This window comes from Xenopus tropicalis, chromosome 4 (assembly GCF_000004195.4).
Source record: "Xenopus tropicalis strain Nigerian chromosome 4, UCB_Xtro_10.0, whole genome shotgun sequence".
Classification (NCBI taxonomy): Eukaryota; Metazoa; Chordata; class Amphibia; order Anura; family Pipidae; genus Xenopus; species Xenopus tropicalis.
Genome location: NC_030680.2, coordinates 88,194,086 through 88,211,247, shown reverse-complemented (window position 1 = coordinate 88,211,247; position 17,162 = coordinate 88,194,086). Strand labels below are relative to the sequence as shown.

Sequence of the window (17,162 nt, the reverse complement as noted above, 5' to 3'; positions counted from 1 at the left end):
TTCTGGATAAGAGGTCCCAAGCATTCTGGATAACAGGTCCCATACCTGTACTGACAAACAGAACCTCCTGCAGACTGTTAGTCCATACAGGGGCTACCAAATAGCCGAAAACCTTTTTTGAATATGGCTCATGGGTAAAGAAAAAAATTTGGGGACACCTGCCTGGAGAGTAATAGGAGTTGAAATATAAAACAGTTAAGACAACAAGTAAAACATATTACATGTGGTAAGCAAGCTTAATTGTGGAAAAATGCCCCCTTTTGCATTTTCCTGTGATTAAGTCAGATTGTCATAAGTAAAGTTTTTCTTGCAGAGATTAAAAGGTTAGGCAAGAGAAAGGCATTTTCAGGAGATCTGCCATCCAAAGTAGGGCAGATTTACAGTGGGCAACCAATCTCCTCGTGTGCCAGTACCCTGAATGGTAAAACAGAGAACTAATGAGCAAGTTTATTATCACATACCAATTTTTCTTTCACATTTAGGTGAAAGAAACACACTTAGTTTTTGGTGAGTTCAAACCTTTATACTACTTTATTCATAGTAATTTTATTTGTTGCACAGAATAATCTCATAAACATTTAGTATAGGCAAAAATAATTATGTATGTTTATGTCTGGGCATGTGTTGCAGGGTCAGTGGTCATTTTTATCAGACCATCCTATGATCTTGTTGAATTAAGAGATGATCTGTCCAGTTTGAATAATCCACCTGCAACATTTCCTAAACTTTCTTTTTAACAATTTATTAAAAAGAATATTTCCTCTAAGAAAAAAGTACACATGAACACACACACACACCTGTATTTTCCATATTTTAGAAAGCTCATCCAAAGATAATTTACTGCCAAGAAGTTCAATGATTCCCTTTATTCGGTCACAGTACTGTGCTTGGTCTATGTTTCCTGGCAAATATAAAACAAACAACATTTAAAAGTAGTACATTTCCAGATGTATAAGTAGATTATACAATGACTAACATTCATAATGCAGAGCATATTTCTTTTTGCAGGTAAAAGGGTTGATGTCCCTTGAGATTTTATTAACGGTAAATTAAAGTGTGTAATAAAAAAAACAAACCAGTGGAAAATATATCCCGTACATATAGTTTTTGTAAATAAAAGAGGGATTTTTGTTTTACCTGTAAAATTCTTTTCTCTCCTCATTAAGGGGGCACAGGCACTAGAGTGTTAAATCCAGCTTCTGCGAGGAAAGCACACTAAAAGAACAAGGTCTTTACAGCCTGCCAAAGGGGCCAACCCACATCTTCCTAGCAGGCTAGGAAAAAAATAACTATAACCATAAATTGTATCCATTGAGCTAAATTGCCCTTTCTCTCTCTACAAAATAGCTAAGTATATGATATCCAGGAAAGGAAAGAAAGGGAGGATCCAACAGTGACTCCCACTAGAGACTGACCCAAAGGAATGCACCTTAAACACCCCGATAGAGAGGCATTTACAGACAGACAATTTATTAACTAAGCACTGGAAGGGTGTGCCTGTGTCCCCCTTTGAATGAAGAGAAAAAATAATTACTTCTGTGTTAATTACTCCCGAGCCTTCACAGTGGCTTGCAGCCAACGACCTAGTGAAGTGAGCTGTAGCCCTACGTGGCATTGCAATTAGTAGTGTCCTGACCCTCTTGAGTATCCTGGGAAAAAGTGGGGGATAAAAGGTGGGGACACCTTCTGGAATTTAAAGAAACTACCCACCCAGTTTGAGGGGTGAAGAAATCTTTAGATTTTTCTAAACGTAGATTTCTGTGTCTGTCTACCAAAGAACTAGGCAGGAACTTTGGGCAATGTCCTTGAAAGTAGGGGCCTTGTCAGAACATGATACCCCTGTAATAAAGCAACAGTGTGCACAGCTCATGAGCCCAAAAGGGTTCAGGCATAGTACTACCATTAGTATTTGGGGTGACAGGGGGTGGCTGAGAAGTATGGAGGAAATAGGTGGCGCAGAGAGGTGCAGGAGGCCTAGAGGAAAACCAGGCACAGCAGTGGGTACAGGTTAGAAAGGAGACCAGGACAGAGCACAGCCTAGATCTTACAACTGGAGGAAAGACCACACCTGAAGTCAGTTTGTGGCAGCCAAGGGAGTGGGGAGAGGGGGAGTATGGAGGAAGGAAGTCTTAGATTTTGCACAGAAATTGGCACCAGGTGAATTATTTCCCATTCCGGAGGCACAATGTGAAGTAAGAGGCTGCCCTCCTGTAATGGGGATATAACACAATCCCTGCCAGACCTGGACATGAAACAAAATAAAAGGTGTGTTCACCTTCTTATAACAAAATAAGATAGAAGGGAGGTACCAACCCCCTGGGAGGACTGTCAAGACCTTGTTCTTTTAGTGTCTTTTCCTCCCGAAAGGTGCATTTAACCCTCCACTGCCTGTGTCCCCCTAAAATAAAAACCAAACAACTTTAAAGGACAACTAAACCCTAATACTGAATATAGCTTAAAATGCCATATTTTATATACTGAACTTACTGCACCAGTCTAAAGTTTCAGCATCTCAGTAGCAGCAATGATCCGGACCTTCACAGTTGTCACAGAAGCACCCCATCTTGGAAAGTGTCTGTGACACTTACATGCTCAGCTTGCTCTGATTAGCTGTTGAAAAGCTAAGTTTAGGGGTTGTTACAAGTTATTGAGCAGAAAATGAGGTTGGCTTGTTATATAAACTGATGTTACAGGGCTGATTATTAAATTCTAGTGCCCATTACATTGGTTTTAGAACTACCATGTAATGCAAATCTGAATAAATCTAATCTGCCATATATTGTGACATTTATAATTTTTATATGCAGTATATTCTGCGTCAATCCTTAAGTTCAGTAACTGACAGCAGCACAAAGCATGTGCAGCGAATCAGCAGAAAAGCAGATGGGAAGCTACACATCTTCACTGCTAAAGGGCTGGGGTTGCCTTGAGCTGGTACAGAAGCACAAAACATAATGTGCAACATTTCTAGCCTATTTCTTTAGTTAAGCTTTAGTTTTCCTTTAAATTTGCCCCCACTCATACTAATTATTGCATGGTATGTAACCATTATATTATGGTCAACTAAAACAGACATCCTGTGATGTCTAGTGATTACTGTGGCTAATCAACAACAGGTATTCACAGAGACAGCAACTATATATAATAAGATTTTTCTCCCATGTTAAAGTTCTTTTAAAGGGGACTTTTAACCCCAAGAAATAATTCCAAATGTTATTTTATTGTGTTAGTCAAGCAAAACAAACTTTCCATACACTACATAAATTTGTCATTTTGTGTTAACTATTAATATGGAAAGCTTTGCATTATCTCGAATTTCATGCATACACCAGATAATGAGACCTGATAACCGTACCCATGCAGACTTATAGACAGTGAGGGGAAAAGGTTGATGCAGTGACATCAAGGAAGTACCGAAATGAAAGTCAAAGTAATTACTGCGCCCCAGGGAAAGTGGCAGGAAAAGCAAAATATAAGTGACAGCTGAGATTTTTGTAAATGAGTTACACCAGGTATGAATTAAAAACAAAATGTGTTTCATGTTTAATTTGACTTTTATAATACAGATTTTTATGTCTGGGTGACAGGTCCCCTTTAAGAAATCAAGAGAACCATCTCTAGGGAAAACAGGTATTTGGGGGAATCAAAAGATAGCACTCTTATCCAGGGCAAAAAAAGACCTGAAGCTCTTGCATATAGTGTGTATAATATGCACAGATAAGAAAACCATTGATATTTACTACTAAACACTAAATCACCTACAATCATCCCTACAATTTGTCCCATCTGCTTTATTTGCATTTCTCAACTGCTAAAACCTAGTGATGCTAAGGGCCAAACACCAACCATGGTGGGACACACACAGAGCATACCACAAATCAGTTAGCTGTAACAGTGGAACTGGTCCATTATTTACAGATGTTTAAACAAGACAGATGCAGCAGTCCGTGGTTCTGTTGCACATAAGCATATGACCAAATAGCTCTCTATTTTAAGCACTATTTGAGTAGTCAGGTTTCTTCTGACACTCTAAAACATACAGGCATGTTATCTGACTACCTCATTTAACAGACCCTGACTGTAATAGGGAACCAGAGGTTAAAGTTTGCTCCTTGTCTAGTAATCCAATGCAACCATCACTACTTTACATTTTTAACCCCACTGGGGCACAGACTGATGTGAATGATAAACAATCTCTGTAAAATACAATGAAAACATGCAAGTACTATATCAATAAATGATACTTAGACAGTTTGTCATTTTTTCCTTTAATTTCCCTAAAATTCAGATTACCACACATAAAGAACTTTACATACAGCAATCAGGCCTTATCACAAAAAATGCAGAAGGCAGATCGCCATATATAAAGTGTTTTACATGTGGTGTCCTGAAGTTATGGTTAGGTTATTGCAGATTTGTCACCCGTAAGTAGCACAGATTTCCCAATGACAACAAATCTTCTTTGCCATGGCCCTAAAGCATGACACCCAAGTATGTATGTGGCCATCTAAGCTACCTTAGCGATCTGCCTATCCATCTAACATACCCTAGCTATCAGCCTTGCCATATTAGTATTATTTATTTAGATTATTTCCTGTTATTTATATAGCAGTGCTTTGCAAAGATTATATATCAGTCCCTGTGCCAAAGGAGCTTAAAATCTACAGCCTCTATCACATTCACACACACTATTGTCAATTCAGTCAAAGCCACCATGCTAGTGCCACAAATACAATAAATAAATATATATTTATTTATATATACAAACCTTCTAATGCTATCGATAGGACAGAATTCTCTACAAGCCAGTCCAGTAGTCGATCAGTATCTATAGCATTCTTTACAGATTTTGAAAGAGTGCTGTCTTCAATCAGTTTAGTTACCTTGAAGGAAAAAATACATGAAACTCAGACATTTTGCTTCAATTAAACAAATGATTAAACTTTGATGATAATACTGGGTAATAAGCAAGACACACTCTAAAGTACTGTGCAGTATTTATGTATGCCAATTAAAGCATCATCCCACAGAATTTCAAGAACAAAAATTTTTTTTAACAAAGTTTTCTTTTCTGCTGCTTCAAAGCCAATTTATACACGGGAATCACAGTATCCAGTTATTTCATTAAATCCCACACAGCACCTGTTTCATGGATACTGTTGAAGCTCTTGTTGATTAGTCTTATGGGATTTTTAATTAATTTTTTAAAAACATGCCCTTCTTCTCACAGCAACGGAACAATATAAGTGATCTGTATATGTTAGGAATAAGTTAAAAACAGACACCAATTTTGCTTGCTTCTATGCCCATTATTGTAATAAATTACCTTATTATAATGCAAATGCGTAGACCAATGACCTAGAAAGCTATCTTGCTTCATAACAGTGTTGTTTATTTGTGGAGACGTAATTTCACTACATGATTCAGCTGAACAGACTTCTTCAGGTGCACACACAAGTGATACAAGCAAAACAGATTGTAAGGGTCAAGACAAATGGAGCTACTAGTAGCAGCTACTTTTTAACAGCTACTGAACACCAGAAAATACCGCCATAGACAATACTGAGAATTGCCCTGGCTAAAACACATGTAGAGACAATTATCAGTAAATTATCAGCATTGCCTATTTTAGCAGCCACAACAGTAGCTGCTACTAGTAGCTCAATGTGTCTTCGCCTTAAATCCTACACAACAAAGTTTCACCAGCTTATTATAATGCACCAAAGTAGTATCTATGCTGTGTATTTAAAAGGGCCTTTTTGGAATGCAATAAATTACTATTGTTTAATACTACACATTTTGCTTCTATTATTATTGTAAATCGCTGATTTTTAATATTTCATAAATCTGTATCAGAACTGAAGGGTTTCTAAAACAAATCTTGATATAGGAAAATCTTAGAAAAAGGTTACTATTTAGATAACCTTTCAACAAATCTATCAAATAATTATATTAAATTATTATAGGTCATAGAAAGTTATAGTACGATAAAAAATATATATGATTTCTGATGTGACATGCAAACTATAATGTGACTTTTCAGGTGTGCCCACACAGAAATACTAGTATTTAATACTTATATTTACATTTTATCAATAGTAACACAGTAGGCCCACAGATTTTAATTAAAAAAAAAAAACATTTGACAGCAGACACTATGGTCCCAATTCGGCCTGTGTATGGGCACTAACGACCGGCCTGCCTGACCGACCGGCATCTGGCCTGAAATCGAGGAGATATCGGTCAGCCAGGTTTAAAAGTCGGATCGGGGACCGCGTCGGCTTGTTTATGCGGTCCCCCTACCGACAGACGCCTATACCTGTTGGGTATGGTCATGTGATAAAACGGGTGTGGTTTAAAAAAGGGAAGTGGTCAAAACTGGTTTCCAATACCGGTCCTCCACCATGTAGGCCAGAAAAATTCCGTCCCTTGGTACCATAGAAGTTGGACAGCACTGGTTTAGAAAATGCCCTCCCTTTACTGTACTTCACATGCGTCTGTCTAGTGGGACTTAGAGGATTTAATTTACTTGGTGTACCTTCAAATTGCTAACTCAACAATAATTTGGTCAAAATTGCAGGTGAATGAACTGAAGTGGAGGAAAACACCTTCTCCTTATATATGACAACTGCATTAAAACATTAGACTTACTTCTTTTAGCGAATTCATTTTTGCACTGAAATGTGGAGACTTCAGCATGCGGAGCAAAATATCCAGTCGCAGGTCATCAACTGCTGTGACTAGGTCAGGTTGGAAGCGCATGCATAGTAATTTGATGGCAGACAGAAGTTCTGGGATACTAACCAACCTCTGAGAGAACAAAAAACAAAAATGTAGTTATCACTAGATTTTGAGCATACAAATATATACACACACATACACCCATGGATGCCAAAATAATTGATAAAATAAAAAAAATTTAAAACAAAAATCTCCCAGTTGCCACCAGATTGAACCAGTGCAAATCCGGAAGCGGAGCTGTAGTATAGTATATTTTAGGGTTAGACAATACTAGAACAGTGAAAGCAATTGTGAACTTGCTTTGAGAACCTATTTTCTTTGGAATCAATGCAAAGACATTATAGCATTATAGCAGCTAAACTCTGCATACATTGTTTTGTAAAATAACTCAAAATTTAACTGCTGGTATCATCAGCTTTGTGCTGCCATTCATTTTCAGTTACATACAGACTGAAGATGTTCTTAACAAATTACCTTGTCCTTAAGGTCCTTCTCTTCTACACTCTGTACATACTTAATCATCTTGTGTATTACACGATCTAGCATAGGCTGAAACAAAAAATTATGAGATTAAGTTCTCAACAAGTATATAACATTTGCAGAGAAATGCTTATTGTATCCTTTTTAACAGATGTTACGTAAAAGTCCTTTTGACTCTTACAGTCCCTTTGACTCTTGACTCTCGACCATTGCAGTGTTTTGTAGCAAAATGCACAGCCCAGGGGATAAAAAATAAGCTGCATGGGGGAAAAGGCACTTTAGCCAGCCATAACCTTTAAAAAGTTTATAAAAATATGCTGATGAGCTGGGGAGAAAATTGAATTTGTATTAAAGGAACAGTAACACCAAAAAATGAAAGTCTTTAAAAGTAACTAAAATATAATGTGCTGCTGCCCTGCACTGGTAAAAGTTGTGTGTTTACTTCAGAAAGTCTACTATAATTTATATAAATAAGCTGCTTTGTAGCCATGGAGGCAGCCATTCAAAGGAAAAAAGGCACAGGCACATAGCAGATAACAGATAAAACACTACTGTATTCTACAGAACTTATATGTTATCTGCTATGTAACCTGTGCCTTTTCTCCTTTTTTTCAGCTTGAATGGCTGCCCCCGTGGCTACACAGCAGCTTATTATATAAATTATAGTAGTGTTACTGTAGCAAACACACCAGTTTTACCAGTGCAGGGCAACAGTGCATTATATTTTTATTACTTTAAAGTGGACCTGTCACCCAGATATAAAAAGCTGTATAATAAAAGCCCTTTTCAAATTAAACATGAAACCCAAAATAATTTTTTTATTACCACATCCATACCCATTATAAAGGCATTTTAAAATCCTAGCTGTCAATCATATAACGCCTGCCCCGCCTCTATGCCTTAGGCATAGAGGTGGGGCAGACAGTTACTTTCACTTTCAATTCAGAACTTCTTAGATGTTGCTACTCTCCTCACATTCCCCCTCCCTCCTCATCATGTAATTGTGTAACCAGTGAATGGACATGGGCCTCAGGTCCCCCCATACTGGCACAGAAACAAGATTTTGGCAGGATACAATGCTTGCTTTGATAACAGTGTCCACAATATGGCCCCTGCCTGCTTGCTGCAATTTTGAATTCCAAGGCTGAAGAAAATAAGATTAAAATAATTTATATAGTGTAAGTAAAGTTTATTTTGCTTGACAAACACGATAGAAAACAATTTGAAATTATTTCTTAAGGTGACAGGTCCGCTTTAATTTTTTGGTGTTACCGTTCCTTTAAGTGTGCAGTGATTTGGCCACATGGGTTTACTCGTCAGCTAAAAACACCCCACCTAAATATTCAGACAGCAGCGTCCCTGTGCCATGCTCAAGTGGGATTCCCATAATTTGCAACAGTTCTCCATTTTTTATCACCAAAAACTTTTCCTGATAAAAAAATCTTTGTTAAGACACCCTTACACAGAAAGACATTGGCTGCATTAACAAACACAATAAAGAATACAACCTATTGGTCAATGCATGCAAATTTCATTGCGAATCAGTCGGATGTCATTCAGCCTGGTTGAAGAAGTCCTGACTAGCCTTGGATGTGGCTCACAGCATATAGCTTTACTTTTGCCCTATATGTGAGTTGGTGCCCAAAGCTTGGTTCAGCTTAATAGGTTATTCTCTATAAATTTGTCTTATGAATGGAAATATTATATCAAAGTATATTTATAACATAAACAAACAGCATAAGTGACAAATCCCTATTGTTTCCTTAAAGGCAGTAAAAGCGGAATACTTGGCTCTCTTAAAGGGGTAGTTCACCTTTACATTAAAGGCAACGTCAATACTTGCCATTAAAGAAGAAGGAAAGTTACCTTCACTGAGGGGTGCGTACAATCACTCCCCCAGTGATTGCAATCACTTACCTGATACTCCGTGCCAGTGTTCCTGTGAGCAGAAAACAGCAGTGGCCTGGGGTTCTGTGACTGAGCAATTCTCTTTTGTCTTCGTGCCGCATGCACACTAGCAGTAGAGTGAAAAGCTGGACTTTAACAAGAAAGTCTGCATTTCTACCCTACTGCACATGCACTGGCCCTAGCATTCAGAAGAACAAAGATAGATGGAAGGGGATTGCTTTGTCACAGATACCCTGGGCCAGTGCAGTTTCCTGCTAACAAGAGCACCGCCCAGGGGTCTCAGGTAAATAATTACAATCACTGGGGGATCTAACATTTTGGCACCCTCCTGTGATTGTAACTTTCCTTCTCCTTTAAAGAGTATCCAAAATACAATTTTTCAGGGTTACAGCTGTAAAATGCATCCAACCATGTTGCACCTTCAAAAGAATACAGACTATAAATAACATTTAGTATTTACATACCCAAAAGACAGTAATCTTTGTACAATTCAGTTCACAGCATGGTAAAGAACGATTATAATTTTTTTTAAAATTTAAATATGGAACCAGTGATATTCGGAGACAATTTTCAGCTGATCCTCATTTTTTATTTTTTTTGTTTTTTTAATTATTTTGTGCTGTTAAAAAGCAGTTTTCTGGTTTCTAATTTCTACAGTTGTCCGTCAGTTGCTAGGGTTCAATTTTCCTTAGCAATCAGACAGTGGTTGGGAGATGAATAAGAAAGAGCCTAAATAGAAAGACAAGTAATAAAAAGTAACTGTAACAGTATAATTGTAACTAGTTTTGCTTAAGCCAGTGAAAGATGGAAAGAGGCAGAATGTGGCAAATTAAGGAAAAAGACCAAAGTTGGTAACAATAGAACATTTATTTTATGACTAAAAATTAACTGAAAGGTGAGCGAGCTAGCATTACAAAATAGTAACATTATTTGATAACACCTCTAAAAACAAAAAAGCAAACCACAGAAATAACACTTGGTTACCATGCATTCCTATATTTACATATTAAGCTGTCCCCTTGGATTTATAATTAAAAAAGAAAGTTGAGAATAAAAGGTCAGTCATTATATAAATTGCTACATATAATGCAGGCAAGTACCTGTACAGTGGAGGAATTGAGGTATTCTGCACATACACCCAGTGGTTGAACCAGTGCTGATACAGCCTAGGAAGAGAAACAAAATAAAATTATAAAAAATTACAACTGATAAATACCAAGCTCAAACTATTAATTGTAAAAAGATGCAAACCATTTCAGGATTTAAGCAATATTGAGTCATGCTTCAAACTGCTAATTTTAAATGTGAAGTATTTTTCTGCACATTGGAGTACTAAAAACATATAAATGCTGCAATCACCTTTTTAAAAAAATATATTTTTACAACTAAGGATGAACTAATCCTTTTAGAAGTATCCTGTAGCTTGCATGCTTGTAACTCGCATGTAAGAACTTTAAATTGATCTTTGTGGAAAATATAGTGCATCTCTTAGTTTAATCTGCTAAAATAGCTCTCCAATAATCTATTTTGAGAAAAAAAATGCAATACATCCCCCTTAAGGGCCATCGCATATGAGGAGATTAGTGGCCCACGGTTTACTGGCTACTGGGCGACTAATTTACCTGTGGGCAATGGCCATAAAGGGAAATAGAACATTGGATATTTTGACTAGATCTCTGTATTTTAATAATAATCCTACCATGCATCTAGGCTGCATTTAACCAGAAAATAAAGTAGATTTTAGCCAGCAGGATCACTAAGAAAATTGTAAAATCAAAATTAAAAGTGTTTCAGTACCCTGTTGCTCATAATTTACAGGAGAAAGAAAGTCATTTTGGCATTTTACTGCCAACAGATTCGCCACATTAGTGCCACCTAGAATGCCCTAGAAGCTTTCTCTGTTTAAAATTGCAGTTGCCATTTTAGCTTGGTCTTCATAGATTCCTGCTTGCAGTTTAGCCATTATAGCTCAGATTACACATTCCTTAGGGTGGGGGGGAGTGAGTTTTATGAATTCTTATGGGAGGGGGGAGCAGGAGAGGGGAAAGAGGAGAGACCTGTGCTGGCAACTGGAATGTGGAATTTTTCTGAGAGTGTAAGTCAGATACCCTAAGAACATGTTTACAAAAAAGGAGACAAGAAATTGTGTTTCTTTTGATAAAGGATTCTTTGCTTATGGCTGTATTTACATAGACCTTTCTGATAAAGCTTACTTAGTTTTTACCTTTCCTTTTCCTTTAAAGTTGATAATTCCTAAACAGCAAAACCACTGCTTCATTCAAAAAAAGTTTGCAAAAAACAATATTGAGATTATAGATTGTATATACTCACCCCAAGTTCAATATCTTCAGAATTTAGCTTAGACTGAATTGCTGAAAAGCCACCTAACTCTCCAAACTGAAAAATAAGGAGTAAATATCAGGCTCATTATGACAGTTACATGAAATTTTGAAAGGCAGACAGTATGCAGGATGGCTAAAAATGAAAACATACCCTGTTTACTAAATCAACAAGCCAGCCATGAGGTTCCTGAGGAAAAAAAAAAGATATTTTAGCAGAGTTGCCAATCTGTTAATAGACAGTTAACGGACAAAAATTTAGCAGCGGAATATTTTTTGCAATAGTAAAATTGTTTTCTTTAATTTGGATGCAATTAACTATAATACAAAATCAAAATACTGTATTTAAATTTAAAGGGGATGTAAACCCAAAAAGTACAATTTTACCTAATGATAGAAAATATAATGCTAAGCAAGTTTTAAATGAACATTAATTAGAAATAAATGTTATTACTATTCAAAATTTCTAAGTGTAACTGCAATTAAAAGCAGTATTTGTCCCTTTCTGAACTCCTGGTTATGACTTAAAGGACATGTAAACCCCATACACAAAAATGTAATCAGTGAACAGCCTCTTTGAAATCTTTCAATACCTGCCACACTGGTTGTCCAGAGGTTAATAGTAAGGCTGCAACATCTCCATAATCACTTAAATTTCCGTCTCCTCCTGTAACCCACTCGGCCCCCTCCCTCAGGAATTTGCTTTGGCTATTGGCTTGTGGGCATGCTCAGTTGTTCTAAGCTCAGATTACTAAACACGTCCCCCAGTCTAGCAGCCAGTAAAGAGATGGCATTGCTGGTTCTCATAGAAACTCAGCTCTAGCTGTCAGCTTCAATTTTTTTCTCCTGAGCTCAGCTTTACCATTACAGTGCTCAAACAAAGCAGAACTTTTATCAAAGACAGTTGTGCCTGTGTGAGCCTGTATTCTTGATGAAATGTATGCTGAATAAGGGTCTGTGTGTGTATGCTGCTTGCAGATTTAAATGTATCTGATTATGTATCATAGGAAAAATGGCCACCGGGTGAAAGCTGCTATTTGCTTTAGGAAAATGTAATAATGTACTGGCAAGCGTGTGGATATATGCAGTACAAATGATGCCATTTCCATACTGGAAAGTTGCTTAAATTAAACTTAAATTTCATCATAATTAAATATGATTCTAGGGTTTACATCACCTTTATTTTACACATCTACATTACCATTATAAAAATTAAAAAAAAAAAAAGTTCCCTAAAATCTATGGTACTATCAACAAATTTTACACTTCCTGCATTACCAGGATGTTCAAGAGAGCTGGCAACACTCATCACCTTATGCCAGGGTTTCCCAATCTTTTTTACCCGTCAAAAACATTTAGATATGAAAAACATTGTGGAGCAAAACAAGCATGAAAAAAGCTCCTAGGAGTGACCAATAAGGGCCATGATTGGTTATTTGGTAGCCTAATATGGACTGGCAGACTACAAAAGGCTAAAAAGTCAGAAATTTAAAAATAAGCACAGAGGTTGGGGAGCAACATGTTGCTTATCAGCCACTGGTTGTGGATCACTGCCTTACACTATATAATGCCAGCCAGTCCCCATCTTTTGAATGGACAGACAGAAGAGAGAATAGTAACTGGGCTATGGGCAACTATCCTTCAGAGCAACAGCCCTTTTGACATGCCCAGCACTAACATGGATCAGAAAGGATCTGTATGGAGCCTTACCAATGATGAAGGCATTTATTGAAAAACACTATTACACCATATGTAACAAAAGGCACTAAGTTTGCCCAGAAGCATTAACCCACAGCAACCAATAAGATGCTTGCTTTTAAACTGGTGACAAGAAAATGCTGATTGGTTTGCTATGGGTTTCTACTCCTGGGCAAACTTAGTGCCTTTTATTACATTACCGCGTAAAAGGCTAAGTTAAAGGGGATGTTACCTTCAGAAAATAGTCTGAATTTAATGAGCCCCTGTCAGGAAAAACATTTTTGTAATTCATCTTTATTATTTGAAATGTTTAGTTCATGGATACCATTGGCTGAATCTTTCCAGCCAATGGTATCAAATATATGCAAATGAAGCATAGCGATACCAATTCAGTATGAACTTTTTTTATTTGGCTGCTTGCCAAGACCTTGTCTGGGGAATCCCCTACACAGAAAGCGAAGCTGGATGAATTTTAGCAGGGTTGAGATCCTGGACTGTAGCATCAAGACTAAACATTTTAAATAATAAAGATGAATTACAATTTTTTTTCCCCAAAGAGGGGCTGTTCAAAACTCACACTACTGTCTGAAGGTGAACATCCCCTTTAAGTCAGGTGCAAAGTTGTGGTCATCCAAATGACAAAAGAACTTGAGATCAACACACTCTGCTTTGCACCAAAATGCTGGCTGATTCTGCTGTGCTGTGTAATCAAATGCACAGTGCAAAGTGCAGTGTATAAGGACAGTACTGAAAAGTAATGTAATTAATAAAGGGACGTTAAAGGAGAAGGAAAGTCAAAGTCACTTGGGGGTGCCAAAATGTTAGGCACCCCCAAGTGACTTTAATTGCTTACCTTGTACCCCGGGCTGGTGCCCGTTAGGAGAAAACTGCTTATTGTCCGGGACAACATTTTGGCACCCCCAAGTGACTTTAACTTTCCTTCTCCTTTAAGCTGAGTGGGGTTTGTGCACATACAGTTAACTGTACACATACAAAATCTCGAATCCTTGTAAAATATTTTACTCTATACATTCTTCTAGAAAGGGCAGACACAGGGTTTAAATTGTTTCTGTTTTATAAATGATCTCTTTGATCTTGTTACAGCTTCTGCTATGTTACAGAAGGAGATATTTTATTTTACTGCTATCAAAATGTGAGCCTTGTGTCAACATATCAAATGTTACTGTGCTAATGATAAACTACAACCCCTGCACTAAAATCATGCCATGACTGCAAGCATCTAACCTATTAACAGATTAAGAGAGAGGAGCACAGAATGCCTGCCAGGACATTACCAGAATGTCCCAGGAAGGGTCAGTGATTAGTTACTTCAATAAAAATGACTGCAAATTTATAAAACAAAATACTAAATGATACTCCGCTCTTTCCATGGCACTACCAAGACTTCACTGCATATACATACAATAATCTGATTGGATGATAGGATATTAAACCGGAAACAAACTGTTATGTACTCTTTATAAATGTAGTAAATTAGGACTATGAACATATAAATGATATTCTTCAGAACCAAGCATCAACATTTTACAAAACTGGTAATTTTAACTTTAAAATATGTACAGAAAGAAAAGGTCAAGGGCTGCATAAAAACTTGCATCAGAATTTTACTGACTGTTTTAAAATTTACTAAGATTGCGCTTGTTTCTATGTCATTTTGACTTGTGGCTTCGCAGTCACTTGAATGTATTTTGAACAGGCCAGCTTTTACGAACAAAGGTCTGTTTAAAAATTGATACGAAAAAGTATATTTCTGCTATGCTTTTTACACAGCCATACATATGCCACTTTCATGAGCTGTTTAACAATTTCAAGATACATTTATTTTTGCATTATTGCTAATAACATACCTTTTGCATACTACTTGGTGGTGATACAGCATACGTATTTCCTTCTCCAAATACATCAGACCAGTTTTTCTGGCATGCTTTCATTCTATTCTTGAAATGGTACTCGTTGTCAGGGTTAAAAGCCTGGTTACAAAAAAAAAAATCCTATTAGTCTTAGATTAATAAGGTTATAGAGATACCACTTAATGATTGTACTTTTGTTTCTACTGTAGAGGTAGGAAATACCTTATATCCAAAAGGCTTCAAATTACAGGAAGGCCAGTTCCAATAGATATATATATACTGTGTATATATATATATATATATATATATAATTCAACTTTTTTCAAATATATTTCCTTTTTCTCTGTAATAATAAATCATTCCCTTGTATATGATCCTAAGATCAATTCCCATTGGGGGCAAAGAAAAACAGCGATTAATTACACCACATATACTTGTATGATCACCAGCCATCACTGTTGAAAAAACAGTGTATTTATCAAGCTGTATACTCATTCTATGGCTTAAAGGAACAGTAACACTAAAAAATGAAAGTGTTTTAAAGTAATGGAAATATAATGTACTGTTGCCCTGCACTGGTAAAACTGGGGTATTTGCTTCAGGAACACTACTATAGTTTATATAAATAAGCAGCTGTGTAGCCATGGGGGCAGCCATTCAAGCTGGAAAAAAGGAGAAAAGGCACAGGTTACATAGCAAATAACAGATAAGACACCATTATATTCTACAGGGTTTATCTGTTAGCTGCTATGTAACCTGTGCCTTTTCTTCCTTTGAATGGCTGCCCCCATGGCTACACACCAGGGTTTATATAAACTTTAGTAATGTTTCTGAAACAAACACAAAACTTTTACCAGTGCAGGGCAGCAGTACATTATAGTTTAATTTCTTTAAAATAAATACATATTTTGGTGTTACTATTCCTTTAAAAAGCAGCAGACACTGCTATGTAAAAAGGTGAAAAAAACAACGTTGTTTTTTACATACTGAATTTACTTGCCACTTGAATTCTTGCCATAGGCATTACTGGATTATGTATACATATGTATACATATGTATACAATACCATACGGATAAAATTTGGATTTTTTTTACACTGTTTTCTGCCATAAATAGTTGAGAGAGTTAAAAAATAGCCATTTTAGTATAATACATGTTATATATTAAACTGTACTGTAACTAATTTAGTGTTTAGACGTCATTACCATGGTAAGAACACCCAGAAGACCAGTAGGAATTGTCTCCTGTTTTATTCGCTCTGCAACCAGGTCTACCAGTAACATCAACATGTTGTAGATTCCCTCATGGATCTCTGTGCCCCATTTATGTACAGCACTGGATGTCAGCAACTAAAGCAAGGAAGGCAAAATAGCTCTATATTATAAAATAATGTCATAGGACTCAAACATCAGGAAAAATTTGCATTGAACCGTATTAACTGTATTTATCTCCTCCCTGAACTGTATGATAAAAAAAAAGTACTTAACACTTTTAGTTTCCTATAGAATATTCTATCTGGTGATTTAATGCAAATAGATTTATTTCCTGGTGATATTTTAATTTTATTTTACATGTCATATTGCATATGGGTTTGAAGCAACATCTATGATACTTCCAAATGCAACCAAAAGCACAGACAAATGCCTAACTAGCGTATATCAATATCACTGTGTCATGATGAAATTGTTGCATGTCAATTTCACACTCCTGTGGGAATAATTACCTTGTAATATTATATTCAAGCTGAAAGCTCTGTTAGTGTTTCTCACTACTATAAATAAAAAAATGATACTCTTCACTTCCCTTTGATAATATTTCCCTTTCCCGTTTTTTCTCCCTTCCCTTTCTTTCCCTTCATGCATACCCTTCTTGAATATAGTACATTGCTAAACCCATATTTATTTATTATTATTTATTTAGATCTTTTTGCTTCCCATTTTATAACAAAGCACAATTCCTTTGACTTAGTATAGAATAATATGAGCCATTTTTAAACTAATACTGATCTATTCCTTCTTGTAAAGTATCACTGTTTAACAGTTTTGTATTGCCTGTATAACATGAACACCATTGTGTATACGTTGATAATTATATAAACCTTAATAAAATCTTTACACAAAATAGA

The 17,162-nt window shown here is 36.4% G+C and overlaps 1 protein-coding gene across 1 annotated transcript in view; it reads right to left on the bottom strand.

Moving 5' to 3' along the window:
- usp24 (ubiquitin specific peptidase 24) overlaps positions 1-17,162 on the bottom strand; it is a 100,877-nt gene that overhangs the window by 65,541 nt on the left and 18,174 nt on the right. Inside the window, exons 4-12 of the mRNA XM_002931607.5 lie at positions 16,243-16,386; positions 15,035-15,157; positions 11,623-11,658; positions 11,461-11,526; positions 10,230-10,295; positions 7,216-7,290; positions 6,652-6,810; positions 4,769-4,883; positions 798-901 (exon numbers count right to left, since the gene is read on the bottom strand). Of these exons, the coding sequence (XP_002931653.2) occupies positions 798-901; positions 4,769-4,883; positions 6,652-6,810; positions 7,216-7,290; positions 10,230-10,295; positions 11,461-11,526; positions 11,623-11,658; positions 15,035-15,157; positions 16,243-16,386 (888 nt within the window). The remainder of the gene's footprint in view (positions 1-797; positions 902-4,768; positions 4,884-6,651; positions 6,811-7,215; positions 7,291-10,229; positions 10,296-11,460; positions 11,527-11,622; positions 11,659-15,034; positions 15,158-16,242; positions 16,387-17,162) is intronic.